Source organism: Balaenoptera borealis (assembly GCF_965194805.1).
Source record: "Balaenoptera borealis genome assembly, chromosome: 8".
Taxonomy (NCBI): domain Eukaryota; kingdom Metazoa; phylum Chordata; class Mammalia; order Artiodactyla; family Balaenopteridae; genus Balaenoptera; species Balaenoptera borealis.
The window spans coordinates 27357100-27381437 of NC_138865.1; the positions used below are offsets into that span (position 1 = coordinate 27357100).

Genomic DNA, 24338 nt, shown 5'->3' on the forward strand with positions numbered 1-24338 from the left:
GTTGTGGTGCATGGGCTCAGTTGCTCCACAGCATGTGGGATCTTCCCGGACCAGGGCTCAAACCCGTGTCCCCTGCATTGGCAGGCATATTCTTAACCACTGTGCCACAAGGGAAGCCCCACATTTTTAAATATAGAGCAATTCTACCTGACAAAAACACATACACATGAGCCTCAAATGACAGATCAAGGAATGCTTAAAAGTTCATAGCTACACTCCAAATGGAAATTAACCCAGCTGAATGAATGTATATATATATGTATATACATATAAAATATATAATTTCTGGCATATTCATACAGAAGAATGTCATATAATATAGGTATACCTTGGAGATATTGCAGATTTTGTTCCAGACCACTGTGATAAAGTAAATATTTCAATAAAGTTACACGAACTTATGGGTTTCCCAGTGCACTATACTGTGATCTATTAAGTGTGTAATATCATTCTGTCTTAAAAAAAAAGAAAAAAACTTAATTAAAAAGATTTTATCGCTAAAAAATGCTAACCATCGTCTGAGCCTTCTGCAAGTTGTAAAGACCACTGATCATAGATCACCATAACAAATATAATAACAAAGGAAAAGTCTGAAATATTGCAAATTACCAAAATGTGACACAGAGACATGAAGTGAGCAAATGCTGTTGGAAAAATGGCAGCAATAGATTTGCTCGACACAGGGTTGCCACAAACCTTCAGTTTGTAAAAAAACACAGTGTGAAATGCAATAAAGTGAAGCGCAATACAAGAAGGTATGCTTATAATGAGAATGAACAAACTATTGCTAACCACAATGACCTGGATGGATCTCTAAAACATAACGTTGAATGAAGAAAGCCAGACTCAGAAGAGAATGCACTGTATATATAAAGTTCAGAAAGCTATGGTTTTTGAAGTCAGACAGCGGCCTCCTCTGAAGAGAGAGTGATTCTGAGGGGTCTGGGAGTGCTGGGATTTCTGGATCAGGTGTTTGTGAAAATTAATTGAGCTGTACCATTACAATGTTTATTTTTTTGTAATGTATACTTCAGTTAAAGGTTAAAAAAACAAAACACTGTGAAGGACACAGATTTTTGCCCAAGGAGCTTCCCATTTATGGCCACTGCTTTGATGGAGCTCGGGTTAATAAAATCCAGTTCAACACTCACGATGTCCCAATTCATCAAGGTAACAGACAAATGTTTTGAACTAAACATAGCTGAATAAATGGGAACATGAGCATTATAACCAAACAGGAGGCCTGCCAAACCTCAGGTGCTGCACCCAGAGCAGGCCTAAAGATCTGCAGAGGCCAGCATACGGGACTGTCTGATGTGAGGGCCACAGAAGTATATTTTATTTAAGTGGGGGCTGGGTGTCCTGCACACTTGGAGGCACAGTACTTTTTCTATGGCCTGCTTCCACATGTGCCATTTCTCTGGGAATCAGGAACAAATGACAGTCAGATTCTTTGTGGCAGGAGAGACCAGACTCTGCTAAACTACTGGAAACACGCTTTGCAAACAGGCTGCCCCCCAAATCTGCACGTCATGAAGATGTTAGTTTGGCGTTACCTAGTACTTAGGTACCCAGACTTAGAAAAATGTCCTCTTGAAGGATGATGTCTTAATTGATGTGGGAATTGGGCATTCTCTCAGGCCTAATTGTGAATGTTGTCTTCCTGCTCCCATGTCCTCCCTAAATGCTATGTGGTCATAGGTGATATTCTCTTGAAAAGTGAAAGTCCAAGCAGGCTTCACCTGTATCCTTGCATCAATGTCTGTATCACAGCATATAGGCTGGGGCCAGAAGCATTATATAGGGCCTGGTCTGCAGTTCCCCTGACATGCCTGTGGCAGGGCTAAAAGCTTTTAAAGAAATTCTTGAGATGTATGCTTGATGTAACAGCTTCAGTCATCAGAAGAAAATTAACAGCATGGCTCCTTTCTTACATACATCTGGAGATTGGGTTTACATTTCAATAACGTACTCTTTTAGTACTCCTTCCTAAAACTGGTAAATATTTTGTTAGTCTATATAGAGTGAGTGATTTTTAAATTTGTAACTTATAAGTATTCATTCATTTAAGAATTTCATAAAGCCTTTTTTTCAAATCAGGTATTTGTTGAATGACTTCGACTGCACTTTCAATGGCCAGTTGCCATGAATTATTAAACTCTCTCTTTTTTTTTCTTCAGAATCTTCCAGTAGACGTCTAGAGTTTAGCTAGAAGTCTTGGCTACGATACAAACAGTGATGGAAAACATATGAGCAGTAACAAGTTTTAATCTCGCTTCTCAGTACTAACATGGGCTAATCTGTGGAAGCAGCTTATTCCAGTGTCACCCAGGGTGCAGCCACACCAGGCTCTGCAGAAGGGTGTTTTTCTTTTAAATGTAATACCTCCTCATATCTTCTTCTTAAATAGTAGCTGAGAACATTTACGTTATAGATAAGTAGTACATGGTGGAAAATTCTACTTTCAAGAGAACTTACTCTCTTCTTACAAGGTATGTTTTCATGTCTTTTTTTCATGTACTAGTGTACAATTGTTTTAGTCAATACTAAGAGGACATTAATGTTATTAACATAAATGCTTGTAAATTATATAATATAGTTTAAAGTTTATCTGTATAATTTCTTAAAAAATAGCACTTAAATACATATCTAAAATTACTCTAGCTTTTATGTTTTACATATAATGGATTTACTTTCAACATAATTGCGACTTTTTTAAATAGCTAAATGATAACCTGTCATTATACTTTACCATAAAAGTTAACATGATTGATTTTTAAAATCATTTAAACAAATATCTTGTGAATATGTTCTTTTAAGAAAATAACATTACCTTAATAATGAATGATAAGAAAGTTTGGGGATATTACAAATACATTAAGTGAAAACAGTAAAAAAATTTTTCAAAATGTGAAACTATGATATTTTCTAAGGTATTTTAAAAATATACGAGTTATTCAAATGTTTTTACTTACATATTTGAATATTCATATTTTGCCTTGATAAATGTCTTCCTTATTCTTATGTAATGAAATGACACTGGACAGTTAAAATGGAGATCCATATAACTCTAAGAAAGAATATTTATCAGCAATAGTTTAATTAGCCCTGTATTCAATGTGAAAGATTAGAAACTTCTTTTCACAAAATACAGTCAGAATGTAAAACAAAGACTTCCTTTGTCCCCTCCCAAAGTAAATTTTTCATTTAATATGAGATTTTAAAAAATTAAACAATGTATTTGATATTCTACTCCCTCGTAATCTAATACAACACAGCATTCTTTCTTGTTAACCTATTTGGAGGTGTGGCAGCCATAAACAGTAGCCACATGGTATATAGGATTAAGTCACAAAGAATCTGAGGGGGGTCTATATCTCTCTAAAAATAAGTTAAAAATCCCACCAAGAATCGAGTTGTTTAAAAAAAAAATCATAAGCCCACACACGTGTAAAAGCATATTGATGTTTTCAGTATTTAGCCATATAGGGTAGTGGTGGAAAGAATTGAGGATATGCAGTCTTCTGTTACAACTACTTAATTAAAAAAGAATATTCAGATATCTGATCTGAGGTTTGAGATGAAAGAGATTAACTTTACAAGCACAAGTTTTAAGGAAGCATAGGAAACAACAGAAAAATGAAGAAGTAGGAGTTTTTTGTTTTAAAGACAGTAGCTAGGTTGCTAGATGCATTGAAAAACTGATGAAGGACAAAACATATAAAAGGAAAAGCAGCCAGCAAGTTCTTCAGTCAGCTGCTATTTATACTTTCAAGGGAAAGTTAAGTATTTCTTTAAGGAAATCATAGGCTTTAAAAGTATCAGTTTCCATGACAAAAAGGTACTGTGAATAAGTTTCCAAAGTTTAACTTACTTGTCCATTTACAAGGCTGGGCCTTGACTACACCTGAATTTAGTCTGGATTCCTTCTGCGAATACAGAGCATGTTATATCACATTTATATACTGAAAACTATTATTGGTACTTGTGAATCGAGAGGAATTTCAGCCAAGCAGAACTTTAAGCATAGGATTTAAAAGCACAGTGACTTATTTTCCTAATAATAGTGTCTGAGAGGAAATACCATTGCACTTAGACAAATTTTCCATTCAAGTTTGTGGAACATTTAAGCAGAAAATAGGAGCTTATTTAAGTTCAGAAAGACACTTCTCAAGCTACACTTCCAGGCCTGAGAACGTGGCCAAGCCTCTCACCCCATCCTCTCCGAGGAGAGTCTGGTTACTGTCTGGAAGTCACTGTGGGAATAAGACCCATTTAGAGGAGGCCAAGCAGAAGGGTGGACAATGCAGCAGTGAGGAGGCCAGCTTCGGCTTCTTCTGCTATAAAAGAGGGCATGGTAGCAAAGTCTCAAAGGCCTCTCCTGGCTCTAATGTGCCATGGCTTAGTAATAACAGCAGTAGCACTGAAATAATATTTCAAATATTATTCAGAGTAAGAGAAACTTGAAACCAAAATTCAAAGTTTTCCATGAGTAAGAAACTCTGGCAAAACATCTAAATCAGGGAAATACTGAGCTTTCTTGAGAACAAGACATAAACATTTTTAAAGGTTTTAAAAATAACATAATCTAAATACTGCCAAAACTAAACGAATAAGAGCTTGAGCCATATTAATAAACTCAAAATTTAAAAATAAGACAAACAACTAAGAGTCATCATTTAAATGAGAAACAATATTCCCTACACTCTCTGAATAATGGGGAAAAACACTGCTATTTAGTGTTCCCTCTTGGACATTCCAATATTTTTCTACTGATAAAAAACTGCTTAACTAGAATAGGGCAAGGTTTGGGGTCTATAATCACTTGTTTTTTTTATCAAGGCTTTGCCATCTCAAATGAAGGGAATAAATGGTTAATTCCTCATGGAATCAAGGTTCTCATGACTTCTCTTTTCAAGTAAACAGGATAAGAGAATGCAAAAAGATCAGGTTAATTTCATATAACTAACAGAAGACAGAAGTAGCACAGAGAGAAGAATATGACAGAAGGCATTTTTGGTCTCAGTATAAAGAATTTCCTGTCAACCACAGATGGACAGCAGTGGAACTGGATGCCTCTTGAGGAGGTGTGCTCCCAGAGTCCTCTCACTGGAGTCATGCAATCAGAGAGCAGACACACCACCTGGTCCACAATGTTCTGGAGGAAACTTCAACACTGGGAGGGAGTTTCAACTAAATGACATTTCCTGCTTCCACATGTCTCCTCTCTCACTCACCAGGGAAGGGTCCAGGAGGGCATGACTGGTGGCTGCCCCCACCAGCCAGCAACTGGAAAGCTTCCCAACTACCACAGACAAGCCACTGCCTAACATAGCAGGCCAGAGTCGCCATCTTATCTAAGGCAGGGATGAACTCATGTAGCTTATCAGTGTAAGAAAGAAGAGACAGGAAGGGAGGGACACTGGCTGAAGCTCCTCCTGACCCCACAGGTAGGCTGACCAGCAGCCCTTTGGGAGGGGACATGTAAGAGAAATAAGCCCCCTCCCTCATGCTTGGCTTTCTTCCTCTCTTTCACCTGAGCACTGGTCTTCCGTGTCTCCTCCCAGCTCTGCTCCTCATACCAGTGTCCCTCTAAGTCTGTCACAAATGCTCTGCTCCCCCTCATCCCAGCCTGCACCCCGCTCCAGGGCTCTCCTACATCATAGGGCAACATGACTGCAGCAGGAAATGGGGTTTGCAGGAGTGAAGGCAAATCCCTGGCCCTGCTGCCAGGCTACAGGGAAAGCCAAGACATTGCATCCTGGCTTCCCACCGTGGATCTCTAACATATTCCTCTTGCTATATGTATTTTTTAAAGTTTTACAGTTTTCTTAGGTCTATATTTCTCGTATATTATGCATTACATAGATTTTTCTGGTCTAGACAGGGAAGCTACAGCCTATTTATCTCTAAGTTTCTACAAAAATAATGAAACTCAAACAACGAACCAACTCAAAAATAACTTTTTATTAAAACTCTTTTATCTCCCATGGACCAGAGTAAATGGTGCTAGCCCTCAAGAAATTGTGGCTCCAGACTATTTTGAAGGTAGGCACTGTTGGTTGAATTTTGAGGGGGCAGTGTATGGGAAACCTTTAACTGTACTGTCTAATGTTTCTAGAAGTGTTAAGAAAAGGCAAAAGTATATGGAGGACCAGAGCAAAGACAATTTTCTTGCAGATTGCTATTTAAAATATTTAAAAGGCAAAATAATAATTTTAAAAATATGCACCATAGACAAAATAATCCTTCACTCATAAGCCCACTACCCCTCTTATTAGATTTGTGTATTCTATTTCAACCTTTTTTTAGTGTATGTATATTTTATAGATGTCTTTATTTCTATTGGTCTCAAATAGTAAACTGAGATTTATGAGGAGTACACAAACTTATGGTGAAGAATTTTATTTTCAGAGTCTGGGGACCACACATCTGGAGATTCTTCCAAAATGTTAGAGCCACAGTGTACACAGCCAGCACTGACCACCCACAGTTTAGTTCTATTTACTAACTTGAGCATTTATTTTTTAGTTTTCCTATTAGCGTACCTGACATTCAAGTATTAACTTTTACAACAATCCCACACTTACCTGAGAGTAGTGGATTAGGAGCTGTGGTTGTTTTTTGAGCAAGGAAGCGTGGGAGAAGTGGATAGGGAGAAGCATGTCCATTGAACATCCAAACATGTTCTACTTCATGGATTATGTATCCTAACCCTGTGCCTGGTACACAGTGGGTACTTGATAAATGCCCAATGAAAAACTCCAGCAACCTCAAAGAAAGCCAGAGACGTGACCTCAAATGACATTTAATTCACTAACTTCTCTACCAAGGTCAAATAAGGTCAGGGGCAGCTATGGACCTAGAAGATAGAGCTGCGATGCAGAACAATCTTAAAGAATAAATTGGTACCAGAGACAAGCTTTGGTTTTGCTAAGGACCAAGAGCTAAATTAGCTCAAGAATGAGAATTGTGGAAGTCAAGGCAAGGCAGGGCACCAAGCATTAAGGAGCCAGGAACCACAAAGAAGCCTATGGTCAAGAAACATAATGGAGCATAGTTAGGCAGGCAGCTAAGAAGCAGAAATGATGTGCCAAAGTGATGCTGGAAATGAAGCCTAGTTGACCAAAACCAGGTGCCTGTGCCAGGATTCCAGAGTGACTGGAATAGTAACCTGCCTGTCCCCAGGGCCGGCTGACAGAAGCTGCTGGCCCTTGAGTTGCCAGCACAATCTCTCTCTGTACCATACAAATCTGACCACACAACCACTCCCATTTCCACCCTCCGAAAGCTGTGAGTGCACTCCTTTATGTACAGATGTATACAGGACAGCAACGTGTGGACTGGCTGGAAAGGAGGAGATGACAGAGGCCACTAGATAAAAGAAGATAAAAGAGAGTGCTCCTTTGTGGGTTGCAGCAGAAGATGCAAAGAATGGGTTGGGACACATGAGCTCTAACTCAATTTCCAGTTCAATTTGGTTATGTGGCCTTGGGGAAGCCACTGAAGCTCTTTGCACCTCTCAGGCCTCCTGGTTAATGTGAGAGACGTATCTAGAATAAACTGAATTGACAATTCCACAAGGCAGTGTAGAGATGGAAGGACAGAACTGGTTCTGAAGTGGGATTCAGAATAAGATTATAAAAATATAAAAAGCTTTTGCTGTTCTGTGTCCTGTAATCTCCCCTTTCCTAGCACAATTGAGTGTGAGTTCTCATAGGGAAACCTGATAAGGCTGGTCATGTCCAGCCACCCAGTGGGCAAAGTGTACTTGTTGCCATATAGATTTCTAAGAGTTAAATAATGTTAGTTATCAGGTTAATCACTGATGACAGTAGGGTTTTTTAAAAAACCTTTCTCTGATGATTAAAAGATATATAAATGAATATTTTAATTAAGTTAGTTAATTCATTTCTGATTCTTAAGTCCAAAAAAAAGCAAGGCTGTGGAGAGATATTAAAGCTGATTTCTGGGTTCTAGAAAATTGTAAGAAGCTGGCATAATTCAAGGATTTGGAGAGCCAGGTCTTACTGAGGCTGGACCAATTCTGACTGACTCTAGAAGCCCTCTGTGGCTAAGGTGCTATCTGGTGCTCAGGCATAGCAGGACAGCTACACTGCTGGATGACCTGGCTGGGTGTGGACTCCCTCCTGCCAGGATACAGCCTCACCAATGGGCATTATGTGAAGCTAACTGCATGCCCCAAAGAGAAGACAGGCATAAGTCTGTTTTAGACGATATCATAATGCTTTTAATTTTTGAAAATTACGAAGAATGTATGTTTCACAGTTGATGGTTAAGAAACCATGATATGTAAACATACCTGTGGGAATATCCACCATCAGATGACAACAAATCTATTCTCAGAAGGTTCTCACTCGTACATTCCAGTTTTGTGTGGGCTTTAAAAAATACAACTGAAAGCACCCCCTGCCCTCCCCCTGCAAAAAAACTAAACAAAAGGAACTCAGTGGAAAGATGAGTAAGAAAGAATAGCCTGGACCTCAGATGCTTTGGATCAAGTATTAGATAATGGAACAGATTGGAAGGAAGAAATCCAATAACACTGTGGGAAAAGTAACCAACTCTGAGATTGAGGCTGGGGAGGATGGTGCGAGAGAAGTTAAAGAAAACTTCCAGACGTACTAAGTGGACATGAAGGATTTTACTTTAAAAGTGACATAGATATTAAGGCAATGGAAGGATTTTAGGAATAAATAGTCAGGTATGATAATCTGTTTTTGTTTTTAAAAACATTTATTAGTTTACTAAGTATAAATGTAGTTCTTATTGCTCAGTATAGAAATTAAAGAAAAAAAAGGATACAAGTAATTCATGACTCTACCATCCAAATATTATCATCAATTAGGTATATTTGTGCCAGGTTTTGTGTGTGTGTGTGTTTGTAAGTATACTATGTATAGCTTTTTTATATTTTCTTTTATTTCAAAAAACAGTTTTTCATATTTTTAAATATCTTTGCAAACATTTTGTGGGTTCCAAGGTATTTCATGGAATAAATAAACCCTATTTTATTTTACTATTTCTCTTTAACTATTAGTATTATCTTTAATTTTTTTGCTATTATATATGATTCTCTGATGAACACCTTTATGCACATTAGAATTGTTTCCTGAGACTAGATGCCAAAAGTAGAACGGCTAGATGAAAAATAAAGATATTTATAAAGCTTCCAATGCATATTGCTGAACTGCTTTCCAAAAACTTTTAATAAACTTACTCTCACACTATTAATAAATTAGAATGCCATTTCATTGTACTCTTGCCAGCTCTGAGAAATGTACAGCAGCAGGAACTGTATTTATTTAAACTTTAACTTAATCCTCAATGTCTACTTAGTTCTAGATTGGTCCCCTACACAGGACAACATGAAGGAGTATGTGCTGCTAGTGTTCTTGACTTTGTGCTCTGCCAAACCCTTACTTCACCCTTCGTACCTGACACTGAAGAATATGATGCTCAAGGACATGGAAGACGATGGTGATGGTGATGCTGACAACTCTCTTTTTCCAACAAGAGAGCCAATTAACCCCTTCTTCCCATTCGATCTGTTTCCAACATGTCCGTTTGGATGCCAATGCTACTCGAGAGTTGTACACTGTTCTGATCTAGGTAAGGACACACGTCAACTTGTTTTGTAGAATAATGTCGTTTTGACAAAATTTAAAGAATAGGGAAAGACCTCACTGAAATTTCAAAAATCAGCTGATTGTAAAGGAATTTTTCATTTAAATTTTTGAAAAGTATAACAAACCCCGAAGTACATCCAAACTTATTTTTAAAATCCAGAAAATCAGAGGAAAACAATGGAAATTTCATATACAGAACATTTCCTTCTCTTCCCAAATTTGAATCAGTATTTCATTTTAATTTCCTTTAGAGAGAATGGATGTCACTGTGGTTTCATCTTATAGAGTGTCAGCTGGTTGAAACTGTGCTTCCTAGCAAAATTCTACCATAACAAAATAAGTTGCCCATCCAGAACAATAAATAGGTTATAGAGTTTGTGAAATCTCTAATCTAGACATTTTAAAGGTAATACTCTATTTGTTTTGAATGGTTTGGGTTTAAAACTATCTAGAAAATAAATGGTTGAACTAAAAACCACTTTCTAAAGTCTCTTAAAAATGTGTAATTCTCTGCTGAGTATTTTATTCTTTTAATACTTCTAATGAAGGTGCTCTCAAATAGAAGGGCATACTCAGGGAGAGGTGTAACAGGAATGCACATCAAGAATTGTTGTACTCAGCTATTTGCAAAAGAGGAGATGGCTCAGACCTGACCCACTGTGGGAAACCAAAAGTATGGCACACACCTCCCATTCTGGACCTGGAGGCCCATTAAGGCCACTTCCAGAGAGCATATGAGCAGACAGTGCCTCTGAAAGCTTTAGATTCATTTCCTACTGCCACAGCATTCGTGGCAATAGTCAAAGCTTGTAACAGTGAACTCCAGAGACTTTAAAAAAGTGTGTTATTATGGGACATAATGAGAAAGGTGAACAAAAAACATCCAAAAAAGAGGATATTATTATGAGCTAGAATCGCTGGTAAAGTCTTAATGGAATATACAGGCCAGGAAAAAATGGGTTTTAAGCTTTACCTCTGGCATTCTTGTGAGAAAGAAATGACAAGATGCAAACAACGTTTGCTGGTCTGGAAGCACAGGCAAGAATGACTGTGGGAAGAGTGGCAGGAAGGAGAAATGTAGAAGCTGAAACAGACCCTGGTGTGAGAAAAGGTTAGATTAGGGAGTATCGGAAGGTCTTTTTTTTTTTTCTTTTGGTACTGTCGTTTTTAAGCTGCATCCCAGGCAGGAAAAAACTTCACTATCAATTTGTAGAGTTGAAGCCTGAGAAAACACTTTGCTAAACAAAGATCAGGATAAAAATGTTATGTATCTACTTTGATACTGCTGGATGTAAACTGGGTTGGTTCTGGGTAAGACTTTGACTAAGGAGATGTTCACCTTTAGCACACACCATCCTTGTGTTCACTCCAGCACAAAGTCATCTACTTCAACTTAAAGACCTTGAAGGAAACACTGCATAGCTCTGCTCCAGTATGTGACTGTCATCAAAGAACTGAGAAAAACCAAACTGCCTCATGACAGACAGTTGGTTGCAAATAGTGTTTTACTTACATGGTCTCTTGAATATTTAGCTTTGAAAAAAATCTAAATAAAATTCGCCCAAGAATATCTGTAATAGTATGACACATACCTTTAAAATGACACAGCACTGTTAGCAGCATATAGTGGTCCCCCATGACAACTGAAGATGAAAAGGACACTTAACAATCTTTTTCCCGCAGGAAAGGAAATTTTTTTCAGAGCTTCTAAATTCATCAGGGGTAGTGTAGGGGAAGGTTTGTCAAAGTTTATGTTACTAGATCCTGTCTGCAGAACCTCTACCTTCCTATAAGACCTTCCACTTCATTTTCTAAAACCAAAGTAATCTCCTAACAAAACTGCTGTTACCTTGGTAACCCATCAAGTTACCCCCTTTCCCCCCTTTCCATCTATGTCAAACTTCTTAAAAGAATTGTCAATTTTAAAGTATAAAGGGCAAAGTATTGAGGGCTGTCAAGTGGAATGTTGATATTCACAGTATTTCAATATTGAATTCTTCAATTTGGGGTTATTAAATATAATACTACTCTTCAGGAGTAAGGATGGCTCCACTAAAAGTGTAGTAATATCTGAAACTCACTTTAAAATACATAAGAAAGATAAATTGATGGATGGACAGTAAGTACAGTATAGTAAAATGTTGATGGGAGAAAAAGGAATATGAGTTTTCACTGTAAAATTCTTTAAACTTTTCTGTATGCTTGAACATTTCAAAAATAAAATGTTGGGGAAAACCAAGAAGGCCCCATGCTCGTCAAGCATAAATACCATATGGAATGTCTGACAACAATCAGAGGTGCACACGTTCAGCCATTTAGGGAAAGCAAGGAAAGTAAGGAAGAAATGCGCCACATACAGCTTCTGGCAATTTTCTGCTTCTTTAAGAGAGGAAAAACACATTTAAGTCTTTAAATAATGTAATTAACATTTACTGAGTACCTGCACAAAAAGGAAGATGCAGCTGCTGAGATGAGAGAAAAGAAAGCTATTACTAGAGCACACAGCTCGAAAAGAGCTAAGGCTGTGGGTGATAAATTCAGTAAAGGTATACTACACACCTAGATGTTAACGATATGTTATGGATGAATAAGTTTCCATAAATCAAATAATTTAGGACTAATTAGAGGAGCTCATTATTAAAGGAAATGGGTAGTAAACTTTTTGATAGTGTACACGAAAATAATTTATCTATTTTCTAAGCACAACTTTCTACATGTTGATGCTTCTTAAAATGATCAAAACCCACAGGCTCCAATTTAGCACTACAACTGCCTGAAAATCTGCAAAGAATGTTAATATTCTTTAGTCAAAAGTGCATCAGCAGAAGCTGTGCCTCAGCCGTAGGTCTCCTCCTTGTAGTCATATTAGAACCCCCCAACTTAGCTCCATTTAATGTCACCTTGCAGCAGACTGAATGGTGATAGCTAGAACCAGCTAGACATCTTGTAAAAATAAAGTTACTTGATAAGATCTTTCGGCCTTTCCAAAGAACAATGTTTTTGTCATCTGTTACATGTTAAGTCATCTATTACTTAATGGTAACCATGAATTTTTAAAAAAGCACATTTCTATCATATCAGCAATTTCATCTTTAGCATATAACATATATGCAATGTGTTTGTTTATTTCTCAGGTTTGTCCTCTGTCCCAAGCAACATTCCATTTGATACCCGAATGGTTGACCTTCAAAACAATAAAATTATGGAAATCAAAGAAAATGATTTTAAAGGACTCATCTCACTTTATGTAAGAATATATGCAAATATTTAAGTGAAAATCTCTGTCACTGCTAAAATGATTGCTTGTATTTGTGTTTGCGTAAACAAGTCTTACTTTTCTGTGTATGATGAGTGACAAAATCCCTCTTATTCAGCAGTGGTCTAGTTAATGAAAAATTATAGATTTAATTCAATTAATAATTTAATTCAACTGATGTTTACTGAATAACAGCCAGGTGGAAAGGCAGTGGGCTAAGAATTCATATAAGTGGTCCTTATGATCTATTTAGGTTCTATTTAGGTAATCATAGTCATTATACACTAAAATAATAAAACTGATTATTTTCAGGAACTCATTAATGTACAATGTAAGAAAAGCAGTACCCAAACCCACAAAGCTCTAACAGCAGCACGTGCAATATAACGTAATTGACTAAATATACCTGTATGGCTTTTTTTTCTAGATCTCTAAAGATGAAAAAGAACTTTTCCTTACTATACTCATTAATATTTCAATTTTCTAAGATTTAAAAGATTCTTATTTTTCTATTTAGCATTTTGAGCCTCTAGATTTTAGCAGGTAAAATTTCTAATTCTATTTGAAATTGGGTTTGAGGGAGGGCCTGATTCCACACTGTCACAGACATGGGGTGTGCGGCACACACAGAAAGGAGTATATTTTACCAGTGGTAACAAGATGTATTTTAAATTCTTCTAGGCTTAACCTATCTCAGTTGAAATTGTTAAAAGTAGTGATGTGTCTGAAAGGAAGGTAAGAAAAAGGAGACACTAAGGACCTATGGTGAAACCAGTAAACATAATAAGTAAAGGGAGTTTAACTGCCGAAGTATTTGTATTTCTTCTGTGAAACAGCAACAATGTGAATAACACCAGAAAGGCGTATGTATATGAAGTCATTCTGGAAACAATGGGAAGATTGTTGTAGAATGGAACCAGGGACAAAAACCATAAAAGGAAAGAATCTAGAGCTGCTCCCTGAAAGAATGAGAGGATCCAGATTAGCAGAGAGGAATAAAAAGTCCTAGGAGTGCCATTGCCCTTGTGAAACATTGAAAATTGTTTCTGCAAAATCTGGCACGTTTTGAAAATAGTTACTAGGTGAGTGGCAAGCCCTGGTTACCAAGGATTTTCCCAGTTTTGGTTCTGAAGTTCCGCACCCCAGCAGATCAAGATGGCTGCAGTCAGAACACTCAACATGTCGCAAAGGGCTTGGCTGTGGGGAACAAAGATTCAGGCTGCATTAAGCTCTTTCACTCTGGGGTTGTGTCTTCTCTGGAGAGTGCTGCCACGTTGCACTGAGAAATAGTCACAGAACTGAGAAGAGGTTGAGTCATTCTCCAGAAACTACTACCATTTTCCCAGTGTCTAAAATATGCCAGAATGCTGAGGGCACTTTGTAAGAGTTTATTCTTACAGGCCTCTATTCTGGGGAAAATGGTAAACATTAGTAAACAAGACAGAGGTGAGGTTTTAAGAGTAGATAAAATCATGCAAAAATGTATTTGTTGTGTACTGAAGTAAATTTTGTAGAGTGAATAGCTTTTAAGATAAGATAAAGAGGGCTTCCCTGGTGGCAAGTGGTTAAGAATCTGCCTGCCAATACAGGGGACATGGGTTCGAGCCCTGGTCCGGGAAGATCCCACATGCCGCGGAGCAACTAAGCCTGTGTGCCACTACTACTGAGCCTGCGCTCTGGAGGCCGCGAGCCACAACTACTGAAGCCTGTGCTCTAGAGCCCGTGCTCCACAACAAGAGAGGCCACCGCAATGGGAGGCCCGCGCACCACAACTAAGAGTAGCCCCCACTCGCTGCAACTAGAGAGAGCCCGCGCGCAGCAACAAAGACCCAACGCAGCCAAATAAATTAATTAATTAATTAAAAAAAAAAGATAAGATAAAGATAATACTATCCATCACTTCCATGAAGAGAAATGGGAGAGGGGAGCCTTAAACACGTGTCACCAACTCAAAGACAAACCAAAGGTGTGAAACCAATCGTTAAAGCTTTGCACTGTTCCAACTCAGTAGTAAATTTTTTTTTTTTTTAAGCTTAGATTGGGCTGGAGAATTATTTACATGGTTAATAAAGTATATGACTGACATAATTTGCATTGATTTCCATGAGTGACGAATCACTGTAGAATACTGGTAAATCAAATCCACTTCCTGATATGGTGTAACTTTCTATGCTTTATCTAGGCTTTGATTCTGAACAACAACAAGCTAACAAAGATTCACCCCAAAGCCTTTCTAACCACAAAGAAGTTGCGAAGGCTATATCTGTCCCACAATCAACTAAGTGAAATACCACTTAATCTTCCCAAATCGTTAGCAGAACTCAGAATTCATGACAATAAAGTTAAGAAAATACAAAAGGACACATTCAAAGGAATGAATTCTTTACATGTGCTAGGTAAGTTTTTGCAAATAAATGGAACATTTTAAAATTATAAGCAATATGCAGATGTAGAGATCTTTATCATCATTAACAACTTTAGGACTGATAATTTCCAAAATTAATTTTTTGAATCTAATAAGCTGTACCTAGATAAGCGATTCATAAATCAATGAAAGTATCAAACAAAATTTATAGCACTTAAAGAAATACACCTTTTGCAATATAAATACACATGCACTCTGCACTCTCAAGAATCCCTTAGTGTGGTTTCTGTTTTCTGACTGCTCTTAACTGGTTAGAATCTGTTATTCTTATTTAATTTAAAGGTATCATTTTTAATGTATTGTAAAAACTACTCAAATACAACCTACAACATTAATTCAGATATTATTTGGAATGTACGTCTAACTTTTCATTATCTGCTTTGAAGATTATTCAGCTAAGGCGTTTTTAATTGTATACTTCCAATTCTACACACTATTTTACTTCTAACACCCATGGTATAACCATGTCATCTTCCCCTACTATATCCATTCAAAATTCCTAACCAATATTCTCATTCATTTATTTACTCATTTAATTCAACCAAGTGCCTGGCACTTAACCAAATAGCTTCACTTTCTGGCATTCCTCAGTTATATTTCTGTTAGTCAAGTAATTTCTAATTGACTTACAATTTTAAAAGTTTAGGTGACAAATAAATAAATGTACACTGGAAAACACAAAGGTTTTGAATTATATGAAGGATGGTCTTTTTTCCTATGTTACATTACTATAACGAAACCTTGATTATGATCATGGTTGGAAAAGAGTGATAAGTAAGTTATTGACTTAGTAATTCAAAGCAAAATAGTAAAGCTGTTATACATTCCAGCCTATGTAATACAAAGCAGTCTTTTTCTGAGACTGACAGAAAGGAGAGTAGATAGACACAGAAACAGATATACTGAGTGAAGGAGAGTGAACGATAATGCTCACATTTCTTAGAATTTTCTTGGGATGTGCTTCTCTGCATTGTGAGTTTCCTTCACATACAACATATGTATGCTAAATTATATAATTTCCCCCCACAGAAATGAGTGCAAACCCTCTTGATAACAATGGGATTGAACCAGGGGCATTTGAAGGGGTAACAGTGTTTCATATCAGAATTGCAGAAGCAAAACTGACCTCAATTCCTAAAGGTTTGTATTTATACAGTATTTTAAACAGTCATTTTAAAATGACCATTAAACGTAAGGTTGTAAAGTGTACACACTGTCAAAACCACAGTGCAGTTAGAATCCTTTTTACCAGTATATCTGGTCAGTGTAGTATGAAATTTAGTGTTTTCTCATGTACACATCAAGAGCCATATGTAGTTCTTTTTTCTTTTTTTGACAGTATGAAACCAGAATCTTTTTTTCCCAGTACGAACAAACATTAAGAAGCAAAGAACTTTTTATTTTCTGTCTCTTTCCTAACATTTACTCATCTACACTTGTCATTCTGTGAAGTGTCTGTTAGAGGTGAGAATTCTGTAGAGAAGAAAGAGGAAGAAGCACAGGGCCAGAGACCTTTCTCCCAGCCTTGCAGCAGTGGTTCAGGGTGGGGCTTGTGAGGAGGGACTGGGGCAGACGCTGGCTCTGGCAGGGATAGGTGTATACTCTGGGCAAGGCACTCTATACCTCATTTTTTTTCCACAGGGGTGCTGTGCAGATTAATGGGCTGATGCACAGAAAGGTCTGAAGACAATGTTGGGCACATAGTAAACGCTCTCTCGTGACATAACCAATACCAGAATGAGCACTGTGCTCTTTATCATATGAGCTGAAGCTGGTGCCTCAAAGTAAAATGCTTCTTAAGTTTGCTACTGGACCAGTTTTCTAATGCATTATTTCTAAGCTTCCAGCCTGATGATTAACTAGATTGGATTTGCCTTTCTCCAAACCCATGCTCAAGGTCACACCTTCCTCCTCCCTGACAAGTTCTCTCTCTCTTCTATGCTAACACCTGGATCAGAAATAACCCCTATGATTAATAACACATTTTCCTTTCAAACAGCCCTGTCTTTCAGTTTCCATAGTAAAAGCAGCAATAACCTGTTTTCTTCTAGTTTACTATAACCCCTTTTCTACTACTCAGATGATCCAGAAGATTAACAAAACAAATATATGCTGATAATTTAAAAGACCCAGCAAAGCTGCTATCATTAATTAAGCAAAGCTGCTATTATTAATCTTTCATTTAGGAGGAAAATTATCTAAAGTAAAAGTGGAAAGACAATTTTTTTTAGTATAGAAAAAATCAGTTTAATTCAGAATTACACAATTAAAAACAACCTTAATTTAGGTTCAAGGAGATGGCTGTTTTTCTACAAGAAACCTAAAATATTATATTTACCTTCTAATCTTTAGAACAACAACAACAAAAATACATACTGTACCTAACAAGTTAAATAAAATCCCTTTCATAAGCTGGAAGCTGACATAGAGTGAGGGGGAAGAGGAAGAGGACAGGACAGAGTAGAGGCAGAGAGGATAAGAGGATATACTGGAGCAGAAGAGTAGGGCGCCACCCCAGAGCTGTGGCTCTGAGGTCCCGCAGTTATCATTGCTCTTTATATTTACATCAGCAGATTTCTTATACTACAAAACATCCTGAGAGTAATTCTCTTCAGGTTTCAAAGTGTATCTTAAAAATGAAGTTTTAACTCCTCATGAAATTCTCAAGATTCTTCCGAAGTTATAAAGGAACATTTTATGTCTTTAGAAATTTAAATTTCAAATCTCCAAATTTACATAACTACTGCTTTAAGATCCTTATGACATTCAAAAGCCAGTTTTTTGTTTTTATGACTTATTTGCTCAAATGTTAAGGCTGACTGCCCAAATGTTATAATTCAATCATCACTACCCATTGTGACAGGATGAATTAGGCTGAGGTCCAGAGGGTTCTTACCAGACCTGACAAGTTAACATAAGAAGAGTGAAACTGTTTTCCTTCCTATTCATTTGGAAAATTCTGTTACATAATAGTATTGTGTTGAGGGGAGGAGAGACCTGTTTGAAGATAGGGTAGGTATAGAAATATCTGTATGAAAGTATACTATATATGTTGGCAGTCACTGAGCTACCCAAATCCATGAGAGGACAGTCCCCTTAAATTCTACAAACCCTCTTCCAAGAAGTTTTCCTGACTCAACATGCACAGAGATTTCTCTTGTCTTTGACTTGCTACAGCATATTCTAGAATAGACTGGCACACTCTATAATATTTTTCTAGTGATTTCTGTATACATGATAGACTTGCTCAATTAGTGTTTAAGGTCTTTGAAGACAAACTTACCTTCAACAGTCATTACTACTAATAAAATAAGGAAATGTTTCAGCAAGAGTTGAAAAACGAATGCATTTCCTAGCTAGCTAACAAGAACTTTTGACTGAAAAATAATATCTTATGTGTAGGATTAAGAAAATGAGATATGACTGAATTTTCTGGTTAGTCTCTTTCATTCCAGCTTCAGTTAATCTGGGGAGGGCTGGGGTCAGACATGAAAGTGTGAGAAGAGAAGGTGCAAACATTCACAAGGTACCTGCCATGTGCCAGGTGGCACTAAAGATGCTTCTCTTAATTTATGCAGAAACTACTATTAATTGAAAAGAATAAATACTGCAGTGGATCAAACATATCAAACAGGGAAAAAATCCATATGTTCATAATGATATAAAAAAAATTCATTGGTCACCTCTGGGCATTGCACCAATTCATTACTTGAAAAAAAATCAAGCATTTATGCTGCTTTTTCTATAAAAACTGTATTATAAAGTAAGTAAATAATTAATGAAAGAAAATTCTTTAGAGAACAATCTCACCTAATAAATGAATAACGAATGACAAAATCAGAAAATCACCATTTTCCCATTCTTAATGAAATAATAAATCTAGGTAGCAGTAATCAATGAATGAATGCAAAGACTGTCAGATGAAAGAGTGATTTGCTGAATCTAATCTGGTCTCTATATCTAACTACAGGTCATAAGAAATAAGGGGGCTAGAAACCATGATAAACTATATTATGTGGAAGCCAACAGCCCAATCTACAAAGGAGTATCTCAAGCAAATTAATATCTGAAACAAATCAATAGAAGAAGGAGAAAAAGGAAAGAGTAATAGAAGAAGAGATTTAAGAGATATAAGACCCAAATATACCCTGTAAACTTCATTTGGATCCTGACCTGAGCAAGTCAACTGTAAAACAATACACCTGAGATCATTAGGGAGAGGAATACTAGATGATAGTAAAGAATTGTTGCTAATTTTGTTAGATGTGATACTAACATGATGGTTATGTAAGGGGAAAAAAAGATGACCTTATGGGTTAGAGATGTCTAGTGAAGTCTTTACAGGTGAAATGACATTATGTGTGTGAAATTTGATTTTAAGTACTCCAGCAAAAAAATAAATGAATAAAAACAAGTCAATAAACAAATCAATAATAACTATTGGCGTAGATGAAACAAGATTGGAAAAATGGAGATAATTGTTGAAGATGGGCAACAGCATGGTGTCCCATAATACTAGTTTCTATTTTTGTATATGTTTGAAATTTTCCATAATAAAAAGTTAAAAAAAAAGCAGATTCCCCCAAAACTGCCTAAGCCTATAATGTGAAACTTAACAAGTAAACAAATAATCAATAGGGCTTGGTCTTAACCTGATCTAACATACATATGTCTTTTCTTATCACTAGAACTACCTTCAACTTTACTGGAGCTACATTTAGATTATAATAAAATTTCAACTGTGGAACTAGAGGATTTTAAACGATACAAAGATCTGCAAAGGTAAACATCCCCCAAATCCTAACTTGGAAGTGGTAGTCCATATGATGAAGATATTAATGAAACTTCTTGGAGAATGTGTACAGGGACATAAAATTAAGGGAAAACTAGAAGGAACTGCTATCATTCTGTCTCAGTAATGGAAGAGGGACAGCAAGTGGAATGAGAAAAGGGACACTTTCCAAATGTCCCTTTTGTTGCATATAGGTTAGATAGAAAATTTTCTGACAGTGGAGGAGAGGGCTGTTACATCCTGAAATAGGTTATTAAAGGAAACCATGAAATACCTTTCTCTGAACATATATACAAATATTTCTAACTCAGTTGTGGTGTTTGCAGCTAAGTGTATCATACCATCTGCTCAAGAGTTGATGCATTTTATGTTATTTTTAGGCTGGGTCTAGGAAACAACAGAATCACAGATATCGAAAATGGAAGTCTTGCTAACATACCACGTGTGAGAGAAATACACTTGGAAAACAATAAACTGAAAAAAATCCCTTCAGGATTACAAGAGTTGAAGTACCTCCAGGTAAAACATTCTACTTGTGTTTTGCAGATATTAGTACTTTTCTTTGTTTTTATGAAACATATTAGTATCTGGAGCAAAGACCAATCAAGTAGCAATGGTAATTCACACACTAAAGACCCTCCAGGTTGCCCGAGGTGTTTTATGCCAAGGAGAGTGTTAGAATACCAGTTTCTATTGAGATATCAGCTAAAACGCTCAGGTACCCATTTCCATCCCTCTGTTTCTTCTACTGAAACTGCTAAGGCCATTGTGGTGAAGGTACGGACACAGCTAATTTCAGGTTTCTGGGGTGGCAGTGGCTATGTAAAGGCAGGACCGGTCAGGAGGAAATCAAGTAGAATTATATAACCTTTCATTCTGGAAACATTTCACAAAGGCAGAGCATGTGGATGAAGTCCCAGGTATTTTCACTATCAATGTGGTGCCACATTAGAAGTGTGCATGCTTTTTAAAAACTCAGGCCAGAATATATAATCAAAAGTCAGTATTTGGAGCATTAAGGGTGCACATTTCTTGTTCTTCATTACTAGAAAACTTTTCCTTCTAATCTGGCAACTCTTGACTAGCTGGGAGGGGCCACAGAATTGTTGGAGAATCTGATAAAGCTTTAGATACTCCCAAGAACAAAAATGAGACAATATTTTCACATAATTTTAGGAGTTTCACAGATCCTCCTGATTCCCATCTGTGGACCTCAAATTAAGAATCCCTACTTAATCTCATGTCACCTTAGTCCATATTTCTCATGTGCTTTCCTTGATATACAATTCCTCATCTTCCAAGGAAAAACACATTGAGAACAAAACTGGGCCTTGAGCCACTTGCGTCTAGGTTTCTTTCTAATTTTTCTTTAAACAAGTTTTGTTCACTACACAAATAGAAGCCTGTGAAATAGAAGCCATCAAAATGGATGTACTATATAGGCAGATGCTCATTTCAAGATTATGACTTTTGCTTTGATTTTTTCAAATGCTGCGTTTAAATGTTTATTTAACCAGTGAGCACGACCAGAGTCTTTCCTCCCTCAAGCTGTCCAGTCTTTGAGTACTTTACTCCACAACGCTGATCCCAGCTTCTGGGTGTCTTAAATCTATCCATACTATTGCTAGCATTTTTAAAAATGAACAGAATTATAACACATAGTCATAAGGATACAATTCAACGGATGTCCACAAAGCAAACACACTCATGTTCAGCACTGTTCCCCATTCTCAATGAGGTCAATGCTGTGGTAAACTACATCTTGCACTGCTGCTGGGCTGCCAGGAAACCATATGATGCATCTGTCACAAAATCTCCAAGATTAATAAAGGACGGCAGGGACTCCAACAGAAAACTAGAGGTTTTAGCAGTGCCTACAGTTCTCATGACTGGCTCAGATCAATCTCACCAAGGCAAAATCTAGAGGTAACAACGGCTAGAACTGGTATCTTAGCCTTGCCAGCAAAAGGCTCCTTCTTTCTAATATGCCAAAACACTGTTAATTAAGCAGATTGTTTTTTTACTTCCCAGAAATCTCAGTTGCCAAAAAAATCCAAAGAAGAAATTTAAAGGGCTATTAAAGGGAATGAAGGGAAGGTCCTATATTGTCCATTCTTTCTGAGTAATAATTTAATAAGACACATACACAGCCTATAAAATTGTATTTTATCCATTGGTGCAAATAAAAATTCAACTATTGATGTTGTATTATCGATACATATTTAAGATGTCGATAGACATATTTTTCTATAAAATTTACAAAAAAGCAGCTCTACACTTCTCCCTTTGATCACAGAAAATGCTGGCTAAAAATTCTTCACATTCATATTGCAAGTCTAATTCTTAGAGCATTAAATTTCATTCTTCTGCTCATTTCTAATACTTTTAAAACACATTATTGTAAATATGGCACTGAAGTAACCATACACACACAGACACGCACACACCTATACGTGTGTGCGTGAGTGTGTGTGTGTGTGTGTGTGTGTGTGTATAGAGACAGAGAGACAGAGACAGAGGAGAGTGGCATGTGCTGACCAGGCAGTGTGCCCTGGGCACTGGCATGAATCCTACGCCACACTTCACACATAGAGCACTTTTGTATATAACACAGGAGCCTGAGTCCTTGTAATAAGTATTTAACAGGCATAAACAGGCACATATACTTTAAGCAAAATATATTCAAATCAGTGTAAAATAAAGAGACAAACCCATGAACAAATGCTGACTATAAACAGAATATCTTCTTTTTACATTTATCATGTATTTTTAATCCACTCTTTTCCCACTACAACAGATAATCTTCCTTCATTCTAATTCAATTACGAAAGTGGGAGTGAATGACTTCTGCCCAACAGTGCCAAAGATGAAGAAGTCTTTATACAGTGCAATAAGTTTATTCAACAACCCAGTGAAGTATTGGGAAGTACAACCTGCAACATTTCGTTGTGTTTTGAGCAGAATGAGTGTTCAGCTTGGGAACTTCAGAAAGTAATAATTAGTAATTAGTGATATCCATTTAATGTAAAATTCAAAAATTGTTACATTTGGAATACTTGAACTCTATTTAAAATGGTGGTATTATGCACATAAGCAAAAAATCTATTCCCATGTGTTAAGTCCACTGACTTACTGTACGACAAAAAATTTCAACAGAATTTTGCAAAAACTATTGATACATCAGGAATAAAGGAAATAAGTATCTGTTGCAGTTTCCTTTTACATATAAATGATTTTGCATAAATCTCATGCTTGAATGTTCTTTCTCAGTAACAAAAAATAAGACATTCAGTATTTAACACTTTGTTATCAAGTGCATTTAAAAAAGAACTGTACTGTAAATGGAATGCTTGACTTAACAAACTTTGTGCTCTTTCATCTGCTATTAGAAAAAGAAAATTGACAAGTATGGTTATATAAAGAGTATCTTATATTATTCTTATTCTGTCTTTAAAAACTTGGGTATTACTGTAATATTTCTAATAATGTTTAAGTATGGTTTGATATAATCTTATTCAAATTCTCATGCCTTAGAGACTTACTGTCTTTATGTTTAAAACTCCTTATAATAAAGCCTTCAGTAAGTGTTTATTACCAACTCAACAGATGCTATTCATAACAGCTTTTTTCAAGCTGTAGCACATGCTTTTCTTTTTAACTATTATTACCTGATTATAAAACCTCTATAGAAATGCATAGTGAGTGTTTATATAAAATCTCACACTTTTTATTATCACAGTTATTATAAGCTTTTAACAGTGTATCAATTGTTAGGTTATATAACACTGTCACCTCAATGCTGAGGAATATTTTTGAGATGTCCCTTTGTAAGACCTTCCTTGGAAGAGACTGGATACTATCAACTCTACACCAAACTGTCTCCTTAAATATGCACAAACTGGATAACTCTGAAAAACACACCTGGTATAACTGAATAGGCAGAGCATTAAACAGAATGCACAGCTCTGTATAAAAATTAAGAGGACTTACATATATTTTTGTTGGTGTTCAACATAAGTAAAACTAGAAAATAAGGAAAACATTAAAATATTGGTTTGAAATAAAATATTTTGCTTCGGTTTAATTTTTCTTCTCCCATTCAGGAACATAAACTATTTTTCATAAAACTCTTATATTTTTACTAAAACATTTTTAGTAAAGTGTTAATGCTTATTCTTAATAATAGTACCGAAATATCCCAAATTATACCTGTGC

General features: G+C 36.5%; 2 protein-coding genes across 7 annotated transcripts in view; one reads left to right on the top strand and one right to left on the bottom strand.

The window, feature by feature from the left end:
• The window catches only part of CENPP (centromere protein P), a 215329-nt gene that overhangs the window by 86423 nt on the left and 104568 nt on the right, over positions 1-24338 (bottom strand). The window lies entirely within an intron of this gene.
• On the top strand, positions 1904-24189 carry ASPN (asporin). Of its 2 annotated transcripts, XM_082400948.1 has the most exons (9): positions 1904-2492; positions 5999-6048; positions 9361-9633; positions 12785-12897; positions 15089-15302; positions 16361-16471; positions 20020-20113; positions 20504-20642; positions 22921-24189. In XM_082400948.1, exons 1-9 carry the CDS (start codon positions 2446-2448, stop codon positions 23116-23118), a joined length of 1239 nt encoding a protein of 412 aa, XP_082257074.1. In that variant the 5' UTR covers positions 1904-2445; the 3' UTR covers positions 23119-24189. The 2 variants fall into 2 exon arrangements, with proteins under 2 accessions (XP_082257074.1, XP_082257075.1); XM_082400949.1 differs by lacking the exon at positions 5999-6048 and having other exon boundaries at positions 2230-2492.

Coding starts and splice junctions, on each gene's coding strand:
- ASPN (XM_082400948.1), top strand. CDS start 2,446: ATGGTGGAAAATTCTACTTTCAAGAGAACTTACTCTCTTCTTACAAG. Junction 16,472..20,019: donor ACTGACCTCAATTCCTAAAG/GTTTGTATTTAT, acceptor TCTTATCACTAG/AACTACCTTCAACTTTACTG. Junction 20,643..22,920: donor AAGAGTTGAAGTACCTCCAG/GTAAAACATTCT, acceptor CCACTACAACAG/ATAATCTTCCTTCATTCTAA.